The sequence below is a fragment of the Lithobates pipiens genome, unplaced genomic scaffold (assembly GCF_037356315.1).
Source record: "Lithobates pipiens isolate NorthernLeopardFrog02 unplaced genomic scaffold, aLitPip1_a1.2 Scaffold_16, whole genome shotgun sequence".
Lineage (NCBI taxonomy): Eukaryota > Metazoa > Chordata > Amphibia > Anura > Ranidae > Lithobates > Lithobates pipiens.
Genome location: NW_027507748.1, coordinates 167,906,732 through 167,932,249, shown reverse-complemented (window position 1 = coordinate 167,932,249; position 25,518 = coordinate 167,906,732). Strand labels below are relative to the sequence as shown.

The 25,518-nt window shown below is 41.7% G+C and overlaps 1 protein-coding gene across 1 annotated transcript in view; it reads right to left on the bottom strand.

Moving 5' to 3' along the window:
* The window catches only part of POLA1 (DNA polymerase alpha 1, catalytic subunit), a 539,463-nt gene that overhangs the window by 327,637 nt on the left and 186,308 nt on the right, over positions 1-25,518 (bottom strand). The window contains exons 27-29 of the mRNA XM_077480771.1: positions 20,631-20,663; positions 14,240-14,332; positions 11,980-12,185 (exon numbers count right to left, since the gene is read on the bottom strand). Coding sequence (XP_077336897.1) covers positions 11,980-12,185; positions 14,240-14,332; positions 20,631-20,663 — 332 coding nt within the window. The remainder of the gene's footprint in view (positions 1-11,979; positions 12,186-14,239; positions 14,333-20,630; positions 20,664-25,518) is intronic.

The window sequence follows — 25,518 nt, the reverse complement described above, 5'->3', positions numbered from 1 at the left end:
GGAGATTAAATGAGTCCATACTCTCCGATCCTGTAAGAGCCGTGGAAATCACAAAAAAACTACGAGAATACTTTGCAATTAATGGCACAGAGGGAACCACTGCAGAAATGCTCTGGGCTGCTTACAAAGCCTTCGTTAGAGGCACTCTTATTCAAATTTCCACCCGAGTTAAACATGAAAGGTGAGCCGATATAGCTCGTCTGGAACAGGAATATGTTGCCCTTTGGGCTGTATGCAAAAATTATCCATCCAAGTACACCATAACCCAGATAGACAAAGCCAGACTAGAACTCAATTTTGTACTCACGGCAAAGGCCAAAAAATCCATCCGCTGGAGCAGTCACAAATTCTATGCACATGCAGATAAAATGGGCCCTCTATTAGCAGCTAAACTCTCCCCTCACATCAGGGTCCACACTATGCCCAAGATTGGAATATCGGGTGAAACCCCCACGACCAAACCAGTTAAGATACTTGTGGCTTTTCACGGGTTCTACTCAAAATTATATAGCCCTCACACGCTGACAGATCGCGGTTCCTAGATGGCCTACCATTCCCTTCCCTAAACGCTGCACACAAAGACAGGATGGAATCTTCCATTACAGAGGAAGAGGTGCTGGGAGTCATCAAGGACCTCAAAAAGGGGCCAGGACTGGTATGTCCAATCACTACTTCAAGACATTTGCGGATACCCCAACACCTCACTTGAATAATTTCATCAACTCCAAAACCCAGGGAGACCCCCTAGATACCCATCTCAACACAGCATATATCACGGTCATACCCAAACCAGACAAAAATCATGAAGATGTTAGCAATTATCGCCCAATTTCCCTCATAAATAATGATTTAAAATACTAACCAAAATGCTGGCGAACAGATTAGCCTCCATCAGTCAATACATACATAAGGACCAAGTGGGATTCATACCCGGTAGACAAGGCCCAGACCAAATCCAATGGGCAATAGATGCAACCTCACTCCTATAAACTAAATGGGCGGGGGGGGGGGGACAAAACACGGGTTTCTCCCATCACTAGACCTTCAGAAGGCCTTTGACAATGTCCTGGCCCTACATTTTCTCCCTCATGGAACGCTGGGGATTTAGGAAACTTTAAAAGGACATTTACAAGTACTCTACACATGACGAAAGCACTCATCCGTCTGCAGGGGCTCCAAACCAATAGATACACAAGATGCACCAGACAAGGGTGTCCACTATCCTCACTCATATTTGCAATAGCAATAGAAACCCTAGCAATCTCTGTCCGACAAAACCCTAACATTAAAGGGGAGACCTGTGGAGCCCATAAATGTGGATTGTTTGTGGACGACATCCTTTTATTTCTCAATTCCCCCCTCACTTCCCCACCCAATTTTTCCCAAGTCCTAGGTGACTCTTCCAAAATCTCAGAGAACTTGACGCGCAGTCCTAAGTCACAGGACCTTAACATGTCCCTGTCCCCCCCAGACAGTCTCCTTGAGGTAGCTCAAATTTGACTATGACACTTCCATACATTACTTGGGTATCTCCCCGACAGCTAAAACGGAAACTCTTTACGCTCACAACTATCCCCCCTTTATACCAGAAACTAGAAGCAGACCTTAAACTTCAGCCCAAACACAAACTCACATGGCTAGGTAGGATCAACTCAATGAAAATGACCTTACTTCTGAGAATCCTTTATTTCTTCCGGTCCCTCCCTGTCCCAATTAGGAAAGACCACCTGAAGTCTCTCCAGAGTAGAATACTTAAATACACCTGGGGAAACTTGGGGTATGGCATCCCCCAAAGCACCCTATTTCTCTATAGACACAGGGATGGTCTAGGCCTCCCCAACTTACACAAATATTATATAGCGGCAAGACTGGCTCAACTCTCCACAATATACAACAGATATGAAAAACTTGACTGGGAGGCAATCAAAAGGCAGGCCACCCCCACTTCATGTAAGATTACCTCCTATGGGGCCCTCAGATGACCTGCCCCCCCCATACTCTGCCCCACCTTGTCCCACTCTTGCACCCTATGGGACAGCCTTAGAAACAAGCCAGCACTGGTATCCACAGGACACCCTCTCGCCCACTTGTACCACAACCCTGATTTTACACTTGGATATTACAGTATTCAAGTGGTGGTTGGACAAGGGACTATACCGTATAGGACACTACTTCACCTCTAGCTGCCCCATCACCCTCAACTACAGTGTCAATGATTTAGAGATCCCGGATTCGGAAAGTTTCGGATTTTTACAAATTTCCCATTTTCTACACAAAGCATGGACAGACAAATCCCTTCCTCCCAAATTCACAACTTATGAGATATGGAGTGGACAAGCCATGGAGCAGAGTGGTGGCATTTCGGCAATATACTCGGCTTTCACTCACCCAATCGGAAAAGTTACTTACATGACAGCCTGGGAAACAGATTTTCAATGCAGCTGGGGACTGGAAACCTGGCATGCAGCATCCTTGAAAGAAGTCCAGACAGTCTCCCTGATGAAGGCAAGCATTAATAACCAGATGGTACATTACCTCTACCAGGCTGGCGATCATTTACCCCTCAGCAGACACACTGTTTCAGAGGTTGCCAGTTACTAGGCTCAATGGCTCACATTTGGTGGGAGTGCCCCAAGATTCACACATTTGGGACAAGTCTTCAATAGGACCTACAAGGTGACCGAATGCCAGGTCCCCAGAGGTAGCCATCCTCAATGCACACATCTCTAAACTCCCTAAGACTACTCAAACCTAACCCACTTTATCCTCCTAGGAGCTAAACTCACAATCACCAAAGCCTGGAAACAGCCAAAACAATCCGTGATGGCAGTCAAAAGGAAGATATCGTGGATTATGACCCAAGAAAAGCTGACCAGTATCTTGACCAACACTTCCAAGAAAATCCAAAAGCTATGGGAGCCTTGGGCCCACTATGTGGGAGTCTCCCTCATACCTGGTGTCCGTGGGCACACACCCTCCCAGTGTCCCAAAATAGTCATGCATTTCCCCCTCCCCCTTCTCTTAATTTGTCCTCTACCCCCCTCCTGTTCTTTCACTATTCTGTCACCACTCTGTCTGAAGATGTTCCTGGGCTGTCTTTTTGGACATCGGGCAAACCCAGATAGTTCAGCCTTCAAATTAGGCTGGCCCAGAGTCGGGGGGGGGGGGGGGGGGACTCCTCTGGCAAAGCACGATCCTGTCAGGGAGGGGTGCCAGAGATGGGGGGGAATCCTGCTCCTCAGGGGGCCTAGCCTCGGCTTAGACCCTACGGCAGCACTGCCTGGTCTGCCAGAAGGACATCTCACCGGATCTACGTTCAGTGTAGAAACAGTTCATAAACAAGTTTCCAGAGACTGTTTGCATTATATATTGCTACACTGGGGGGCCCTACCCCTGGTGTCATGTTAAATTTACTGTACGTTTGTTATATTTGCATATGGAAAATGAAAAAAATTGAACTAAAGGCAGTAATGTAACCAAATAGATAAAAAGCACCCGAGGGTTGAATACTTTTGCAAGGCACTGCAGAAAACCAGCATTACGACTTGCGTCGATCCAGTGTGGAAAAATTATCGGTCACCACAGTATGTATGAACGAGTCCTAATAGCGCACAGAAAGTTATTGCCGATTTAGTATCTTTTGGCCAAATAAAATGTAAATAGTTTATCAGTAAATAAAAACCTACATATTTGCCATGAGGTTTTTTTTTTTTAAAGATTACCTGCAGAAACCCTGAGCAAACACTATAGAAAAGCAAGCGATTTTTTTTTTATTTCACCAACATGCAAATATTTTTTTTTTAATAAAATGTAAGAAAGTGTCAGCTCTTGTACATTTGCAATGAGATTGAGTGATTTTGTTCTCCTTAATGACTAGTATGATAAGCTATAGAAAGAAAAAATGGGTTGCATACTTTATTTAAAGGTGACGTTATTTCAAGCTTCTTAAGCAGCTTGGTTGTCCCTTTATTACACAATGCAATTGATGTATTCTTTATCTCTTGTATAAAAGCAAAATACCTCAGACATACCATTGTCAACACTTAAGGATCATGCAATTCATACCACTAAAACTGGAAGCTCTACTGCCTGCGTATCCTTTGTCAAGCTAGAGTCCCTTACTGAGACGTAACAAAAGAACACAGCATTCAATATTTTCATATTTGTTATAGTGCTTTTTACAAGATAAAATAGAGAGGTAGCACTGTGCCACAAAGCAATTTGAGTTTACTGCAAGTCCCATCTCCACAGAGACATTGCTGCCTTTTTGGAAAGTTATTTTTTGAAGAATTATCTTTCTATTCAAGAAAGACATTTTAACATTTTATTGTGGTGTGAGGAAAAAAAAATAAAAAAATCGTGCAAGCCAAAATTAACATGTATAAAAATAAGCACCCCCAACCTAATAGTTGGCACTTAATATTACAGCCATGATGAACCTGTTTCAGATTAACATCCAATTACTGCCTAGATCAAATAAAGCAACAAGCTTTAAGGACAATGACAAGCTCCACCTTTTTCACAATATTTATTACTCTAGGTCCATTTCGCATAATCAGCCAAAAATGAACTGTTCCGTTCAGACATCTTCCTTTATACCTCGTTTTCAACAGATGTGAACCTAGATTCAATCAACCTTAGAGCCTGTGCTGATGTGTTTTTTATTCACTTCAGAACTGCGTCATTTTCTATGATACACATCTATGGGAACGCAAAAGCAACTTAAAGCAGGTCAAGCTAAATGCCAAATGCACTAGTCAAATCCAGACTCATCTCAGAAGCATTTCAAATTGACGTCAAAAGTTTGCTCCAGACATTAAAAAAAAAAAAAAAAAAAAAAGGGACTTTAAAAAAGGTAAGAATTTTTTTTGCAAAATAGGATTTTTGTACACATTGTAAAATCCCTAATCTTCGAGCCCGATGAGGAATATGGGATGTCATTAACTGTCAGGTTATACTGCAACCTACAGAAGGATTAGATGCTGGCAAAGAACGGGAGGAAGTCCATGATAAACCCTCCTATACCCAACATGTCTCAGTCTGTAGCCAGCAGTACCAAGAGCATGATCATAAACACAGAGGTGGGACTTGTAGCCTTCAATGGACTAGATTTTTTGATGAGTTCAAAAAAACCCAATTTCTTTCTCATCTTTGAGGGACACAGGAAGCCATTAACTGTTGGGGCATCCAAAAGCAGTCAAACTTGGTTAGACAACAAAACGCTAACTGGCACACTTAAAACAAAACTAGGGGCTTTCAGCAGATCAAAGAGCAGCCTAAAGTACCTCACACCTGTATGTGAAGTGACACGAGTTTAAATATGGTAAATGTTCTTGGATATATAAAAAGGGGGGGGGGAGAAATGTGACTGGAAACTTACTGCAGCCCATCAATACTGTAAGTTCAGAGCTGCTACAGTCATGCATTCTAAACATTCCATGGCTAAGAAATCAACAGTCATAGGGATCAAATCCTATCTGAAATCTGTAGACCAATCAGTCAAGGTTTGATAGATCAAGGTCCAAACTAAAATAAGTCTCTACGGAGGGCCTCCAGCCGCTTGTTGGAAGAGTCCTTGAAAGCAGCCTTATCCTCAACAAGAACAGTGGATGCTTTGTTAAGCTGGGCCACTGATCTACAGAAGGGGAAGACCACATTCTTACACAGTCCTCCACAAACCAGTATAAGATTTACAAGCGTTCAGGAAGTAGAAACCTCTTCCAGGACCTTTTCAGTTTCCAAAAAAGAAGACTTGGAACTGTTGGTGCACAAAAAATGTCATGGCAGTTTTAAGAGCCTAACGAACCCTAGACTGGAGATAGCACTATAAGAAGTAGACCAATAATCTAGCTTTACAGTGGTGTGCAATGGTTGCAAATGGTCTATTTTGGGAGCAATGAGAGAAGCCAGATTCCTTAGAGACTTAAGAAAAGTCTCAGGGGCTGATGGCTTGGGGCCTCTGGGCTGAAGAGGTAAGGAATATGCAGGAGAGTGCTGGAAGGTGGTTTGTGGTATGTGCATTTAGAATTAGCAAATATCTGCCAACTGTCCTATAAAGTCATGCATGACTGAAGCATAAATGTCCTTAGACAAGGCAGTGAAGGCGGTCAAGTCCTTTAGAGCTTAGGAAGACTCCAAAAATGGTAAAGACTCTAGGGGCAGAAAATTGATGGATCCCAAGCTGCCGGACTTTGGCGCATCAATGGTCATGCTGAATGCAGAACTGGAGTAACTTGCGGAGCATTCGCTGGAGATACCCTTTACACAGTTGGACTGCCCCCGTGCCTAGAATCAGACATGTTACCAGTGGGCAAATTAGCTTAGGAGTACAAACATATGATGTACTCTCAAACGTAATGCGATTTTATTTGATTTTTGATTTTTCGGGGGTAACAAACAACACAGCCTACTCAGAAAGTGAGACTGTCATGGCAGATCTGAATCAATGATTTTTCTTTAAAAACAAAAAAATCATTTTTTTTTGGATTTAAAATACATTTAAAAAAAATTATCCAAAGATATATTTCTATTTAAGACACTTTATTAATTTTGTTTATTCCGCATGAAATGGAGCTTCGTTATGTAGCATGAGACAGTATATTCTGCAACATTTAAATTTTTGGTAAAGTCATTCAGTTAATCCAAGCTCTGCAAGCTGAGATAACATGCACTGCATTGATGCATTGACACAATTTCACAGTAACCATGAGATAAAACAAAGTTTAGGAATATTCCTTTATCCCATTGTTTTGCAAATCTACGTACACTACAAACTGCATGATTGAATCAGTTCCGATATATCCGTTTTACTAACCTGACAGCTTATTATGCTAAAAATAGGAAACCTTCCTTTTGTTTTCAAATATTAAAGATTCTAACCAGCAATAATAAAGTCCTTACATTTAGTTCACACAGGGGCAACTCCGATCCGACTTCAGGTCGCCCCTAGTCGCCTCAGGTCGGACAACATTTAAAAATCAATGTAAGTGAATGAGAGCCGTCCTAATGCACACTACTGAAGTCGCTCCGGCTTCAGAAAAGGTTCCTGTACTACTTGAATCCGACTTGAAGGCGACTGGTACCCATTGATTTCAATGAAGGTCACCTCCAAGTCGGCTCTCCGTCTATACGGAGGCGACTGACAGAATTATCAGCTCTCAAGAGGGAACTCCACGGCAAATTTATGAAAACATTTTTGGCGTGGGTTCCCCCTCCGAGAGCATACCAGGCCCTTAAGTGGAAGTAAACTCCCCTATCGTTTTCAGCCAAGGAAGCTGCCATCTTTGCCTCTGTTTAATCTTCAACTGCTATGGTGCTGCACATGTGATTCGTTATGACACCAGCCATTGGATGGTTTGATAGTTTGGCTCAGAGCACAGCCAATGGTCTGGTATGGATTTTAAGGGGAACCCCCTACTCCGAAAAAACTGCGTGGGGTCCCACCCAAATCCATACCAGACCCTTATCCGAGCACGCTACCCGGCCGTGAAAGGGGGTGGGGACGAGTGAGGCCCCCCCCCTCCTGAGCCGTACCAGGCCGCGTGCCCTCAACATGGGGGGTGCCTTGGGGAAGGGGGGGCCACGGGGCCCCCCCCCACCCCAAAGCACCTTGCCCCTATGTTGATGAGGACAAGGGCCTCTTCCCGACAACCCTGGCCGTTGGTTGCCGGGGTCTGCGGGCGGGGGGCTTATCGGAATCCGGGAGCCCCTTTTAATAAATCCCGGCCCCCCACTCTATGTGAATGAGTATGGGGTACAATGTACCCCTACCCATTCACCTGTGAAAAAAAAAAAAGTACAAAAAAAACACAACACAGGGTTAAAATAGTTTATTGCACAGCTCCGGGGGTCTTCCGTCTTCGGGGGTCTTCTCGCCGGACTCCTCCGCTATCTTCTGCTAGCTCTTTTACTAGCGGAGGAGCCCGGCATTCTTCGCTGCCGCTCTCTTCTTCCGACTTCGGGGGTCTTGCCCCCCTCTTCAGTTCTTCTTGCCGGTCTTCTGTCGCCGCCTTCTGTTCTTCTCTTCTGGAGATGTTGCCTCGCCGCTGTCTCCGCTGACTATGACCGAACACGCGGCGTACGTCGATTTATATAGGGACATCGCCGGATGATGTCCCTGCCCATTATGATGTCACAGTCCCAGCATCCTCTGGATTAAGGCTGTGGGAGAAATGCTCCGGAAAGAATTGTGTAATGCCTTGACCACCAAAAATGTATTTATCCTGTTTGAATAATAAACTATGGAAAATTATGTGAAAAAAGTGTTCAGTGAAGTTGGTCGTTGGAATAAATAAAAATCAATAAAACTATAAAAATACTGACAAATTAAGGATGAGGGTGATAAATTAGCTTAAAAAAAAGCATTTAGGTGTTAGCCCTCTGTGTAGTGTTGAACCCTCTGGTCAGTGTTTATAAATTCATTAGAATATTAATACAAAAAAGTGCATATATGTATATATACCTCCATGGTTGCATAAGAGAGGAAACAAGAAAAACACCCAACGGGGGCAACAGTAGCAGTGAATAAATAAGTAAATGATTATAAATCCAATATAAGTGACTAGTGCCCAACAATAAATATATAAATAATTATATATAAAAAATGTCATTAAAAAAATATGAAATTAATAGTCCAAAACCGTGATTGAAAGTGACTTGTGCACAGTTGGCTATTTCTTAATCCCTGGAAACGAAAACCAGGTGCACTTTTCCGTGCAAGTGATGGTTTTGCACTCACCAGATGCCCTGCCGGGCTGAAAGCGCCTTCACAGTGTGAGCCTGAGCCTCCTATATCCAGTGAGTCATCATTAATTTACATGCCAGGAATAGAGTTCTAGCAATTGCCACTCTGGTGTTTTCTTCCCAGTCTAACTCATCTAGTACATTGAGTAAGCAGTGCCTTGGATTCATAGGCATTGAGACCCAAACACCCTGTTTATGGTGTCCACCACCCCCTTCCAAAAGAGTGGAATTTCGGGCACCTTCACAGAAGGTGGATTAGGTCCCGTGGTCTCTCTTGCATCTGGTACACAGTGGAGTGGGCTGAAGACTCATAACATATATTCGGTGGGGGGGTATAATATACTCTTAGCAATAAATATATAAAAAATATATAGAGTTGTGTCAACCTTTGCGATACATTCAAAGAGCATGTGGGAACTGCCTGCAGAACCTCCTCCCACTGATCTCCAACAATTGGGCCCAAGTCTCCCTCCCACTTTGCCAGCATTCGCAGAGGGTGTTTACTTAGAAAGCTCTGCAATAGCATGCTATAGCATTGGGATACAAATCCCTTAGCATTGGCAGCTCTTGCTATCAGATTAAACAATGGGGTTGGTGAAGGGGACCATTTTGAGGATATGCTCTGGGCCATTACAGTGTGCTTTCATTGCATGTAATAAAACTGCATGGATTGTGGTAATCCAAATAGTCCCTGTAGAGTTTCAAGTGTATGTAGTTTGCCATTGTTGAAAATCTGTCTTAGATATACCACCCCATATCTCTTCCATAGTGTTCCATGCTGCAATTTGGCTAGTTCGGGGTGTGTCATTGGACCAGATTGGGCTATAGTCAGTGTACCCTGTAGGCATTTGCTTTTGTTCCAGATTTTTTGGACAAGGTTATGTGTCGGGTATAGTTTATTTGGTTTGCCAAAGTTTAATGCCTCCAGGGCTGTTGGTACAGAGTCTGTATTTACTGTGTGTAGCATTACGAACTCTGAAGAGCCACGGGAGCTCACTTCTCTCTCTGAGTTTGTGTGTATTGTACCAACCAGTTGCTGCAACTATGCTGCTATGTATTAGAGCAACGGGTTTGGGAGGGCAAGCCTTCCATCATCCTTAGGGCGTTGGAGGTTTAATTGTGGGTAAGCGGTTTTTCCATATAAGCATTCGGAATAGGAAATTGACAATTCTAAACTTCTTTAGAGTCACTACCATTGGCGCATTGTGGAGTACATAAAGTAATTGAGGCATAAGGATCATTTTAATCAGATTCACTCTACCTTCTACCGATAGAGTGAATTCCATGTTTTAATCCGATCCCTGAACCTTTGTAGCAACGGGATATATTTATTTTCCATAATCTCGGATCATAGGCTTCACCTGGATTCCCAAGTACCAGAATGAGGTAGTCAGGGGTATAGTATCAAAAATGGGGGCATCCCCCTTTCATCAATGAGCATCAGGGAGTATTTGGTCCAGTTAATCTGAAGCTCTGAGTACCTACCGAATTCCACTAGGTTAGACATGGCTGCTGTAAGGGAGTAATCCACTTCACCAAGTAGGATCATAGTGTCAACTGCGTATATCATCAGTTTCTCCTATCTAAATCTTTCAATACTCGGGTTGGTTCTTACTTTAAATCGCTAGAGGTTCTATGGCTAATGGGCTAATGCAAAGAGTAGAGGTGACAAAGGGCACCCGTCTCGTGCCCCTACCTAGAGTAATGGCTGCCTGCGGGTTGTGGTATAGCAGGCGCACCCATGTGATGTACGCATTCCCAAATCCAAAGTGGCTAAAGACCTCCCAAAGGTACTCCCACTCAGCGCTATCGAAGGCACATACACCTGAAATTTAATGACATCCCAGTCTTGGTCCATAGGGTTCAATATGGAGTTGGCCCATCGTTGGCAGCTATAACAGCCTCAACTCTTCTGGGAAGGCTGTCCACGAGGTTAAAGAGTCTATGGGAATGCTTGACCATTCTTCCAGAAGCGTATTCATAAGTCAGGCACTGATGTAAACAAAAAGGTGTGGCTCACAGTCTCTGCTCTAATTCTTCCCAAAGATGTTCTATCGGGTTGAGGTTAGGACTCTGTTCAGGACAGTAAAGTTTCTCCACCCCAAACTTGCTCATCCATGTCTTTATGAACGTTGCTTCTGTGCACTGGTGTGCAGTCATGTTGGAACGGGAAGGGGCCATCCCCAAACTGTTGCCATAAAGTTTGCAACATGAAATAGTTCAAAATGTCTTGGTATGCTGGCGCCTTAAGAGTTTACTTCACTGGAACTAAGGGGCCAAACCCAACCCTTGAAAACACCACCACATCATAATCCCCCCTCCACCAAATGATTTGGACCGGTGCCCAAGACAAGGCCCATGAAGACATGGATGAGAGAGCTTGGGGTGGAGGAACTTGACTGGCCTACACAGAGTCCTGACCTCAACCCGATAGAACACCTTAGGGATGAATTAGAGCAAAGACTGCGAGCCAGGCCTTTTGGTCCACATCAGTGCCTGACCTCACGAATGCGCTTCTGGAAGAATTCCGATAGACACAATCCTAAACCTTGTAGACAGCCTTATCAAAAGAGTTGAAGTGGTTATAGCTGCAAAGGATGGGCCAACTCGATACTGAACCCTACAGACTTAGATACCATTAAAGTGCATGTGTGTGTAAAGACATGTGTCATCGGATATTGCTGTGCAAAATGTTTAGAGGGCACAGATTGTCCAAATGGGCCAAGTCCTTTTACATAGTCAATCACTCTCAGTCTAAGGTTGGATCGGAATGGATTTGGCCGGTTTGGGTGCTTCCAACTGCAGCCCTGTCACCATGTGTCTTGAGGGTTCAGGCAGCAACATTTTCAAGTTTTTAAGGACCACCTCTAAGCAAAATCATTGGGGACTTGAGTTTGTGAAAGGGCGAGGCTGGCAAGTCATCAGGAGTCCAAGGAAGTGGACTCCTGATGATTTGCCAGCCTCGTCCTTTCACAACCCTAGAAAGGGCCAGGGAGGAAACTCGCAGGGCAGCTACCGTGGTTATGGGAGCCTAGACAGTTTTTGGTCACTCTACCACAAATCCTTGTGGATGTTTGCCAACTGTTCCAGCACCATGGTGATGGTTGCTTAAAATTCTTCTTTTGACACAAAGGTCCCTAAAGAAGTAGCCCCAGATGAACATATGGAGTACATATTAAGATTACTAAAAGCAAGGCAAGACTCATGTATGATAATGCAGGTAAAAACTATGCTTACTTTCCAGCCATTTTAGCAAGCTCACACCAGTCTCTCCTGACAATGTCCAAGCCCTTCAGTTCCTGCTTTGTGACGTATTTGCCATCCCCTGTCGGCTCCACTATTAGTGCTGCATATTTCTTTTTCTTCAGCAGAAGAAGAGACTTAAAGATTCCATCAATGTCAATCTCTAGTAATTTGTACGATTTGTTGATCTCACTTTTCACCTAGGAGATGTGGAACAAAAGCAAGAGACAAAGTTCCAATGCAAACAAAAATAACCACAGACATGGGACACTAGGTTCTCTTAGTTACGAATACTAAATTTTAATATATATATATATATATATATATATATATATATATATATATATATATATATATATATATATATATACACATATATATACACACACACACACACACACACACACATATATATATATATATATATATACATATACATATATATATATATACACACATATATATATACATAAACACACACACACATATATACACACACACATACATACATGCACACACCACAAAGGGTCAACAAAAGATGTTAAAATGTGGGGGTAAAAGGCCCTTCATCTAACACGTATGCCTAGAAAAAAATCTTCAAATATTCTTTCCACAATTTTCTTATCGTGACAACACATTACAGGGAAACGTGTACCAAGATATAAACAGGCTGGTATCCCCAACTTGCTGCTGAAAGATTATATTTGTCTGGCTGCCATGCATAATATCAATAGATTACACTACACTACATTACACTAACCAAAAAAACCATGTCAAGTCAGAAATCCTTGGAAAATAAAAGTTTCCAACTCATTAGTGGGATAGACCCTTCATTCTGTGGAGTAAAGGAAAAATCTAAAACTGCAGGGCATTGCTGGTCTGCTCATTCATATAACTTGGCAGAGGACAGGCGCATTTCTTCTACACATAATTTTAAAGGAAACATTTGAAACTGACAGCCATTGTAAGCACAAAAATATAATTTAAAATACCGTATATACTCGAGTATAAGCCGAGATTTTCAGCCTCTTTTTTGAGGCTGAAAGTGCCCCCCTCGGCTTATACTCGAGTCATCGCTGTCTGCCCGCTCGATCAGCGTGTCGAGCAGACAGACAGCGGCCATTCTATTCAAAAGCCGCGCCTCCGGCTCCGCCTTCGCCTGTGATAGGCGGAACACTGAATTTCCCAGCAGCCTGTGTTCCGCCTATCACGGACATCGTATCATCCTCGTACTACGGACGAGGATGATACGAAGGCAGTGATAGGCGGAACACAGGCTGCTGGGAAATTCAGTGTTCCGCCTATCACAGGCGAAGGAGGAGGCGCGGCTTTTGAATTTTACAATGGCCGCCGAAGAGGGCACGGGACGGAGGAAAGGCAAGGCAAGGCAAGGCACGGCACGGGACGGGACGGGACGGGACGGAGGCAAGGCAAGGCACGACACGACGGCAAGGCACGGCACGGCACGGGACGGAACGGAGGCAAGGAGGCAAGGCACGGGACGGAGGCTCGGGACAAAGGTAGGCTGGACACACACACACACACACACATACACATATACACACACACACACACACAGGGATGGGTGGATGGATGGAGACACACACAGGGATGGATGGATGGATGGATGGAGACACACACACACAGGGATGGATGGATGGATGGACACACACACACACAGGGATGGATGGACGGACACACAGGGATGGACGGACACACAGGGATGGACGGACACACAGGGATGGACGGACACACACACAGGGATGGACAGGCATGTCTCACCCTCGGCTTATACACGAGTCAATAAGTTTGCCAGTTTTTTTGGGGGTAAATTGGGGGCCTCGGCTTATATTCGGGTCGGCCTATACTCGAGTATATACGGTAACAGGGGTACTTGGATTGTCGAGTTTGTTAACATCCAACACTATCCTACCTTATTTTTGACAAAGCAAGACCAATCATATATATCATTCTCTTTAGTAAAGATTGAATCATTTAAGTTTCTAGGACAAGTTTGCATCAAATGACCTTTGTAAAAGGCATGGCGATTTTGAGCTAGCAATAACTGCCTACTGTGGGGGGGGGGGGGGGAGACCACAAACCGCCACAGTATTTATTTGTGTGTACACGTTGCCATTTTTTCAGTAAATGTTTTACAGCACATTAAAATAGAAATGACTACTTTGGAAGTCAAGAAACAAACAGGATTTCAGTGGTAGTGATTTCAGCAAAAACAAAAATGCCATATAGAGACCTTATTTCCCAGCTTAAAGACCTCTTCCAGGTTGTTGCAATTCGTGTTTATCATGATGGAGTCAGTATCCCCATATATAACTTCTAGGTTCATCTGTTTTAACAGGAAGCAAAGTTAAATACAAAACATGAAAGTACCGATAACACAAACTATTTTAAAAGAACACACACATACATCAAGAAAGGTTTAAAAATTGCACAGGCAGAGGTTAGTGAAAACTGCCTAACAAAACAGATAGAGATATAATATAGGCAAATGATGTAATGTGTAACTCTTTACTTTAGTAAAGATCATACTTGACCTCTTTGTACTAACATCCTCCGCTCCTCTATGGGTCCTGTAGGTTCCATTCACACTTTGCTGTTGTGATGTGTTATGTTGTGTCATGTTAATGTGTGTTGCGTTAAGACAGCCCATTCAATTAAATAGGCTGCCAGCACATTATACAAAAATGAATATAAAGCATTTTTTTCTGACACAGCACTCCACAAGCTAGCTGCACTTAGTGCGTTGGTGTTGCAATAAAAAAAAAATAGCACCAAACTTGCATTGTGTAAAACGTGCCCTCAAAGGAGAAGTTCAACTTTTGGAACAGGTTACATGTTCCATATGCATCTAGGGAAGAACATGCATGTAACATGTTCCAGCAGCAGCCCCCCCTCCCCCCCCCATGGATAGGAAACTAAAATTCCCAACCGCCTTTGTGGCTGTTTGCTTGTAGTTCTCAATGAGGTACAAGCAAACAGATACACTGACGGGTCTGCAGAAGCCCTGCATTGTACCAGCGATCTGCTGATCACTGGTTCAATGCTTCACAGGCTCCTAAAACAAAAAAATAGGAAATGCACTTTTTTTTACCTGCAAAAGAAAAAAAAAAAAAAGCAGATTTATTTTGTTAAAAGGTGACCTTATCCTTTAATTGGTATCATTACTAGCAAAACAAGGTTCAGGAGGTAGAAGGGCATGCGTCTAAGGCTGACTTTTACACAAGATAACATTTGCCTAAAACCCCCTTTTCTTTTATGCCTGTACAAACTGATTGCAACATATGTTTTTCATGGAAGGTAATCTGTACAGTGGATAAAATATCTGCACACCCGTGTTAAAATGTCAGCTGTGATGTTTAAAAAATAAAAATAAAAAATATTAGGCAAAAATAATTTCAGAACTTTTTTTCACCTTTAGGCTGCATTCTCACCAGAGTGTTTTTAGCTCATAAAACACCCAACCAACCAACAAGCAAAATCCTATTTGTTTCAATGGCACCTGTTCGCATGTGAGTGTTTTGACACTTGACGCAAAATGCCTGAAGCTCAAAAAAGTACATGAGCTTCTATTTGGGCAGATTACAGACATTTGTGTGTTTTTTTTACCTGTGTAAAATCGCGGCAAAAGCTGCAATAAAACTGTGAGACCTTCGGCCTAAAAACAAACTGCTCAGGTGTGAACGCAGCCTTAATGTGGCCATACCATCAACTCAATTGAACAACAAATGTAAATCTTTTAGGTGGAGAGAAGTAAAAATAAAAAATAAAACTATGGTTGCAAAAAAAACAAAGGACAGTGGGGTAAACAAATCCCGGGACTCTTAAGGTGTCAAAAACAAAATAGATATTTGACAAATATCCATAAAAAAGTTTTTATTACAGAGAAATATACAATAAAATTATCCGCATCGAATTTTGTACAGGAAAAAACAATTGAAGCAAAAGATACCACTAAAAATATACAATTCAACATGTTTCGCACATCTGAGCTTCCTCAGGAGTTCAGGTACATTGTATGGTAAGCTGGAAACAATAGAAAGATATGGCTAAGACTTCTTAACGAATAAAGATACATGCATTTTTTTGCCTTCAAAAATATTTCACCCGGCATTAGGGGCGGTGACTATGATAAATTGCTTCTGCAACAGGAGGCTAGGTGGATACATGACCTATCAGCCCTAAAGTATCCCGGCCTCAATGATGCCTTTAGTTTCAAATGTTTTCTTAAGATTTTTAATAAATTTGTTTTGAGACATAGAAAGGGGGGTCGGGCCCTTTTTTATTTTTTTGCATTCTATAGCTATTTTCTAATTTTGTCTGTTATATGTTTTACGTGTGTTATTCATTAATATCATGTGTGTCCATTCAATATCTTTTGAATTGGTTGCCGTAAGCTTACTCTATCCTAAAAGGTACATTTTTAGATTTTATTTTTCAAGTTTCTTTCTTTCTGTTATCCCTTTGCTCCTAGGTCCTTTTTTTACTGGTCCACACGGACGCCCAGGGGCACCCAGCGACTGTGCGGCTAATCAACCGCTCAGTTGTTGGGAGCCCTAGAGAATATTTTTCCCATTTGATGCGGATGTGATTGCCATTTTAAAAGCCTCTATTTTGCTGGCCAATTCGATGTGTATACGCCTGAGGTATCACATCCGTTTGGATCCCTCTGTCAAGATGGCATAGTCAACTACAGACGTGCCTGATAGCACGTTCCGGCTTACACATCCACTGGGCTCGTGCGCCGTCATGGTGTGACGCGTTCAGCGTCACTCCCGGTGTGCCACCTCCTGCGTTCATTAGTCTGCTCTAATGGCATTCCTCATTATTCGTCCACAATCCGGCTGTGACGTCAGACGCCGCCAGGTTGGGAGGACTATAAGTGTGTGGTGTACACCGCTATTGTCCATCATAGGCACAATATCAACAGGGAGGCTTTTGTGTGTCTCCCCAGCCATCTGCATCTTTATATGCCATTAGGTAATTGACCTCCACAGTGTTTTTCTTTATCTTTTGAGTGAGTGCATTTTGCAATTCACTTAATCAACTTTCATATTTTGCAATTTTAGATGCATGTCCCATTGGATCATTAAAATCTATTCATTTCTTTGCAAGCTGTGATTTTGACAATTCACAGCTGTGCATAGGTTTCTGCGGTGAGGAATATTCCTCTAGCAAAATAACCATTTGATTCTACCATTTAACATTCAGGTAATCATTTTTTCATCAAAGTTTGATTTTTTTGATTTTTTTGCGATTTTGGTTTTCAATTGTCCTCATCAGGCCGTTGTTTCAATCTGGCTTGTTTCTATCCCTATAGAGGGCATACCAACTCTTTATCCTCCTGTGGCCTTGGGGTGAAAAACTATTGATGTTTCTTCATCTTTGATGGTTTTTATTATCATTTCAATCAAAATCCATATCAGAAATTTCTCAGCAACCTGGGTAAGATCCTGTATGGACTTCTATTTATTTGCAATACACCTGTGATGTGTTTACCTAGCTAAAATGATATAAATATATATATATATATATATATATATATATATATATATATATATATATATATATATATATATATATATATATATATATATATATATATGTTATGAAGTCATATCCATATATTTTTCTATTGTTTCCAGCTTGCTATACAATGTATCTAAACTCCTGAGGAAACTGGTTGAGTGGTATAATTTTAGTGGAATTTTTTGCATCAATCACTGTTTTGTCCTGTACAAAATTGGATGTGGATAATTTTATTTTATTGTATATTTTTGTGTAATAAAAACTTTATGGATATTTGTAAAATATCTGTTTTTGACACCTTAAAAGTCCCAGGGTTTGTTTAGTTTGTTGTTTCTGCCCTCACCATTGGTTGTATGGTTGCAGAAGTGTGCACACCCTTAAACTAATACTTTGTTGAAGCACCTTTTGATTTTATTACAGCACTGTCTTTTAGGGTATGAGATGAGATCAGCAATATTTGCCCACTCTTCATTGTAAAAACACTCAAAATCTGTCAGATTAGAAGGGCATCGCCTGTGCACAGCCTTCTTCAGATCACACCACAAAGATTGTCAATGGGATTTAGGTCTGGGCTCTGGCTGGGCCATTCCAAAACTTTAATCTTCTGGTGAAGCCATTTCTTTGCTGATTTAGATGTATGCTTTGGGTCTTTGTCATACTGAAAGATTAAGTTCCTCTTCAAAGCATGATGCTGCCATCACCATGCTTCACTGTGGTTGATGTTCTTTCGATAATGTGCAGTGTGATTTTTGCGAAAAACCTCTTTTGGAATTATAGCCAAAATTTCAACCTTAGTTTCATCAGACCAGAACACATTTTCCCACATGCTTTTGGGAGACTTTGGGTGATTTTTTGTTAAATTTAGCTGGTTTTGTCACTCTAGCCCCATAGCCCAGACATATGAAGAACACGGGAGATTTGTTGTCACATGTACCACACAGGCAGTACTTGCCAGATATTCCTGCAGCTTATTTAAGGTAGTTGTGGGCCTCTTGGCAGCCTCCCTGACCAGTTTTCTTCTTGTCTTATCAATTTTGGGCGAACGTCCAGTTCTTGGTAATGTCTCTGTTGTGCCATATTTACTCCACTTGATGACGACTGTCTTCACAGTGGTTCCATGGTATATTCAAATGCCTTGGAAATTCTTTTGTACCCTTCTCCTGACTGATAACTTAACAATGAGATCCCTCTGATTCTTTGGAAGCTCTCTGCGGACCATGGCTTTTGCTGTAGGATGCGACTAAGAAAATGTCAGAAAAAACCTACTAGAACAGCAGAACTTTGTGGTTAATCAGAGGCACTTAAAATGAGGGCAGATGTGTACTGACTCCTATTTAACATGTATCTGAATGTGATTGCTTAATTCTGAACACAACTACATCCCCAGTTATAACAGGGTGTGCACACTTATGCAACCACATTTTAGTTTTTTAGTTCATAGGTGACGTTTAAAAAATTCTGCAGGTTGAATGTTTTAAGTTACAGAGAAGGTCTAAAGGTAGAATTATTTCCCTCACTCTACCAATCGCGGCGATACCTCACATGTGTTTGAACACCGTTTTCGTATGCGGGACTACTCACGGCGGGACAGAGTGCTTTTAAAATGTAAAAAAACAGCAACACAATTTTGTCACTTTTATTCCTATTACAAGGAATGTAAACATCCCTTGTAATGGGAAAAAAAAAAGCATGACAGGACCTCTTAAATATGAGTTCTGGGGTCAAAAGTACCTCAGATATTTACACTTAAATTCAATAAAAAAAAAATAATAATTTAAAAAATTTAACTTAATAAAAAACGTAAAAAAAATAAAAACAAAATGGCCCTTTAAAAGCTGTTGGCAGAAGTGACATCGCTTCCGCCATGCATTGTTATGGAGATGAGTGGGGGCCATCTCCATGCCCTGCCAAGGTGAAGATCCAATCTCCTCCGCCGATGGCTCCGGTAATCGGTGGAGCGCCCCGGAGAATGGCGGGAGGGGGCATATCTCCCGCTGGCCGGAAAAAGTGATCTTGCGGCGAATCCACTCTTATCAGAAACTGGACCGCCGGCCGAAGAGGAGGATACCGGGGTTATGGCAGCTAGCTAATTAAGGACATACACTGGCGTGCAGCAGTCCTGAAGTGGTTAAAAGGTGGAAAAGGTTCTGAAATGATTTGTCTTTTTTTTTTTTTTTTTACATCACAGAAACCTGACATTTCAACCAGGGTGCGTTAAGACTTTACATCCACTATGTATTTTTTGGCAAGAAGTTTCAGACATAGAAAAGACCAAGAACTGCTAAAATATTTGTAACCATTTCAAACACTGCTACTTTTAGGCGTGTGCATTAATCAGCAACTAAAGAATAAACTGCATAACACCTGGACAAGCATCTCCATAGGAACACAAGAACATCTACAACTATCAATCTTATTTTAAACTAATATAACACAACGAACAATTGTGCCCTGCCAATTCTTTATCTAAGTCTATTGAACAGTCAAGTAGGTATACACCCACCAAGCTAGGAAAAAAACAAAAAACTCTTAAATATAGTACAGCATGAGAATAGACATCTCAACATTTGTCTGAAAGGTACAAATAAATACAAATAATGATAATAAAAAAAAAGAAAACAATTGATCTTTGTCGAGAAGTTAACTGTCAGGCGTTAAGCCCCAGACAAAGTGCATATTTTACGCTCAGAATAGTATATAAGCTGAAACTATTTAACTGAAGATGAAGGGAGCCAGAAAAACAATCATAATAAACACAACACTGCAGCTCATACAATATAGCGGAGCTGCAAGTAAACTCTAATTAACACTGTTGCTAATTTGCTGGAAAGACTCGCATTTAGGCTTCAAGCAGCGCTCCATCATATCTGTGTTAGAGAAAGAATGAAGCTATAATCCATTAGGAAGGATTACATTGGTAAATAGGCATCAGAAGAGAACTGCTTTCCGGCTTGTTTGGGTTACAGTTTTGTAATGCACAACAACTTCGCCAGGTGCGGCCTTTTTTGTTTTCTGTGTTTGTTTTTGTCAGCAGATTAAAAAGAAAAAAGGCAGGCAAAGAAAACAAAAAAACTACACATAGCAGGCAATACACTTACCTTCTGAACCATCTCCTTGGTATGCAGCAAAATCTAGGAGGCACAAAGAGATAACGTTAGGGAAATGGTCATTTAGCACACTGTTTATGAACCGTAAAATAAGAGGTTATATATCATATACGTACATTAACTAAAGATAAAAAAAAAAAAATTGCTGCCAAATCCAAACCTCAGAGACCTATTAATTATTACAGACCCAGCTTGACAATGTCATATTATTAAAGCAAAACTATACTGCTTCTGAGCACCACAAACCAAAAACACTACATTTTTAAGGGATAAGTTCACATATAGAAAAAATTATAAATGCATATTTTTGGAGACAAAAATATGTGCATTACAATATTCTTACACTGCAGACTGTAAAGCATTGTACCCATGATGGGCAGATCGTGGGTGCAACGCAAGGATCCTGCAGACTCAGTCAGCTGTCTGCTTGTACCTCCCATATGGGAATATTACTACTGAACTGCAGGTAAAAATCAATGAACTATGTTAGCGCTCACCAGTGCCCTCGCAGTTCATTAACTACCAGCCAGACTGGCGGCGGAAGGTGAATGTGTAGGATTATAATACACCCTAAAAATGGGTGTAGTATGCAACTTGCACCTAAAAGGTGAATGTATCCTTTAACCACTTGCTTTCTGGGCACCTAATCCCCCATCATGCCCAGACCAATTTTCAGCTTTTAGCACTGTCACTCCGACAATCAAATTTTTATCTTTTTTCCCCACACAGAGCTTTTTTTTGGTGTTAATCACATCTGGGTTACAAAACCGTTTTATATTTTAATTTTGCAAACAGGTAATTTTTCTCCTTCATTGATGTACGCTGATGAGGCTGCACAAATAGGCACTGGTGGGCTCCAATGAGGTGGCACTGGTGGGCTCCAATGAGGTGGCACTGGTGGGCTCCAATGAGGTGGCACTGGTGGGCTCCAATGAGGTGGCACTGGTGGGCACCACTGATTCGAACTGTGGGCACCGATAGGTGGCACTGGCAGGCAGTACTGGTGGGCACAGATGAGGCAGACTGTGCCTCTTCCTCTTCGAGGCCAATATCACTTCAACAGAAGCCGGTGATCTGCTTTTTTTTTTTCTCCTCGCACTATCAATGCAAGAACAAAAGAAAAAAGGATTACCGATCTTCTGTTTACATCACGTGATCAGCTGGCAGCTGATAATGTGGTATGGGGCCGAGATCGACCCCTTACTCTGATCTGCAATCACCAAAGTCTCATTGGCTCAGTGATCACAGCCCATGCCCTGCAGGGGGTGGGCGGGGAGCATGCAAAGGTGAGGATGTCTATTGATGGCCTCCCAAGGTAGTTAATATACAAAGCAGACTCAGCCTTCTATCAATTCCTATGGTTTGATGAAGGGGCCCTGCTGACTGCCTTGTAACATGTAGCCACATCACCATCTACTTCCTGTCACCACCCAGCTGAGAGAAGTGCTGTTTGGAGCCACAACCATCTTGCCACTTCGGGAAGCATCTGATGCTTATGTTCCAGCCTGAAGCCTGACCGTTGTACTTCCATCAAGAACTCTGCTTCAACCAGCTACATACCTGCAAAGCTCTGCAGCCTCTTGGTAATCCTATGGAATCCTATACGGATTTCTAACAAGCCTTGATCCGCATATCCAACAAGTGAATTTTTATTGTCATATACTTTTGTTTAATAAATCGATACACCTAGATGGAGAGGCCCTCTGTTTTTCACCCATCCATCCCATTCTTCATGCTCTATGTTGCTAAGAAATCAATTTAAAAAGCACATGCAAGCATTTCTGACCGTGGCCATCTGAGTAAGGGCAAATGCATGTAGCACTTACTGGAATCCATCTGTCCCTAGAGCAGGCACAAAGGTGTGCTTAGCTGAGAAAAACCCTCCCCTCCCTTCCTGAAGACTACTGAGATGTCTGGCATTATTTGCCTAGGCCTGAAACTAGGAAGTACAGTATTTATCGACTTATAACACGCACATTCATTTTAAGAGGTAAGTTTCAGTGGAAAATTTTTTTCTTCATTTTAAATAAGGAACTTTGAAGCAAAATAAAGGTCAGTGCCCATCTGCAGCCTCGCCATTGCTATCAGTGCCAGCAGCCTCATCGATACCCATCTGCAGCCTAGACGGGGCGGGACGAGTGCCAACAGATTACATACACTGAGAATCTCCTATGATAGACAGAACAGTGGTCCAATAGAGGCTCAGGAGATGGGGATTCCTATTATTACAGAGGCCACCAAGTAAACAGGAGATTCTCACTGTATAATCTGATTGCGCTTGTCCCGTCCCCCTCCTTGTCCCCTCCAAGGCAGGTAAAATTGAAGTATTAGCATATAACACGCACATGCTATTTGTACCCGATTTGCATGGTGAGTTGTGTCAGCAAAATGTCCTTGTAATTTAAAAGAAGAAAATAAATCCCATTATAGATATTTTAGAACAAGTCTGAAAACATTACTCAAAATGCAGAAAACTTATGGGACATGTCTCCTCGTCCTAAGGTGGTTCTAAAGCCTTAGGCTGCATTCACACAGGAACGTTTTCAGCTCATAAAAACTCTTGTAAAAATGCGAAAAAAGCAAAATCCCATTCATTACAAAGGCACCTGTTCACATCTGAGTGGTTTGTCATCTGAAGCAAAATGCATGAAAACCGTCCTGAACAAAATTGCGGCAAAAACCAACGACTTTGAAATGCTCGGGTGTGAATGCAGCCTTAAGGGGGGGTTTTTTTAACCTTTTTTTTTTAGCACTCTCTGCATTATAAGAATACTGTTTAAAAAAAAAAAAAAAAAAAAAAAAACACACACCTGTGTCCAGAACCCCCCGTCCCCTCTTCATACCTCCCTGAGCCCAAACTTGACCCAGTGCATGAGAACAGAGTCTCTCTACCTCTTCACAGGGCAGATAGGTAGCAGCAACAGCCATTGGCTCCTGGTGATGTTAATCAAATCCTACGACAAGGGAGTGGGGGTGGGGCAAAGCACCTCTGTCTATGTAGGCAGGCATTGAGGTTTGACTTCAGGCGAGCATGAGTACCCCTTCACCTCCAGGAAAGCAGGTTGCTTCAGAGGTACTTGGAAGGTGAGAAGGGCCAGGAGCTAGGGACCCAAGAAGGGGCGGATTGGAAAGCCATTGCACAGAGCAGGTAACTAGAACATGTTATTTGAAGAGGAAAAAAATAAAAGGTTTACAATCACTTTAAAATGATCCCGGCTCCTAAATTTATGTAATTTGCCCAGACCTGTCTAACTGCTAAAATCTCAAATATGCTATTCTCGTACATGTCTGAGTTTAATACTTCCAAATTGCATAATCAGCAACAAAAACACGTTGTAAACTAGCGTCAGTCTCTATAAAGTCACTAACCTTTAACAGCGCTAAAGTCAAAGAATCAGCAAAACGACCAGGAAAAAAAACCTCAAAGGGAGATGTCAGCAATGGCGGCCTATGCAAGTTCTCTCATGACAGGGGTACTTTCAGCTCTTCTTTGCACTAGACACTGATGTACTTTTGTGGATTATTTTATGTACAGATACAAGATCCATTATAAATCATAAATCAGATAAGCAGAGCTTTATGATGCCATATTGTTTTGGAAAAAGACATGGAGTTTGGGAGCCTAATAAACCATGCCATGAATGTATTACTCAAACAGTTAAATTTCAATAAACCACTGATAAAAAAGGGAAAAAAAACTGCCAATACAACAATTAAACACAATTAAACCTGCAGGTGGTGAACCAATGATCACAAAGCTAAGGGGTGCACAAAAATGTAGGCAGCTGAAGCGCAAACTTTGAGGGAAAGCACAGGGAGGTGGGCGATGGATATAAAGCGCAACGTGCTCCTATTCAGAGGACGGGAAACACAACTGTAAATGATAGCACAGCTGCCACTAAAGAACTCAAACAAAGGAAATGCAGATAATTGTCTAATAAGAATTTCATAAAACATTTAACCAGAAACAAACATTTTCTTCCTATTTGTTCTCATTTAAATCTCTTGTAGTCTTCTTGCCACAAGTGCCTTCTATAAAATATATACGTCACCCTTATTAGTAGGTAGGCTTTTAGTTTTTCCTCTGTCTAATTTGAAGTATTGTTACTTGCTGGATGTTGCACAGATTGATTTATTCAAGAGAACCATATGGGACTGATTGCAAAACAAATCATCACATTCAAAACTATTTGTGCTCTCACAAATACCAACATTGTGCCATTTACTCTATTGTTTGGCTTTGTGATGCCAGATCCACAATTGAAAAGCTTCTTTCTTACATCAAATCCAAAAACACAGTGTGCAATAAAGCACAATGAGGTGAGGCAGGGTCTGCTTCATGTAATATTGCTGGGGCTCCCATTCTGTCCATGCAGTGAGACTACAGTTCAGGCACAGGCTTAATTTGACAGTGTAATTATTTTGTTTGCTTGCACTCATTAGCTATACACACAGCTTGGTGATGGCAATATGTAAAGGCCAAACCAAGACAGTATCTTGGCTATTTACAAAACCAATCTGGCTGAATACCAGGCAACTCCATAGATTACACAAAATCAACAAAACCCAAGACGTAAAAAAAAAAAAAAAAAAAAAAAAAAAAAGAGGATGATTTCTTAGCCAATTTTATAAAAGTGCAATCTGTAAAATGGTACAAAAAAAAACAAACAAACAAAAAAAAAAAAAAAAAACAGGCAGTACTAAAAGTGAATTAAATCAGTAAAATGGATAGTGCTGTTGGGAGCTACAGGTATCCAATTTAAATACTACAGTAGTTATTCACACGTTCATTTTCAGATATACAAATATCAACTAAATACCTCCCCTAAAGACGAGTTCTATGCAGATTTAAAGGAGAAAAATAAATTCAGCTCTGTAA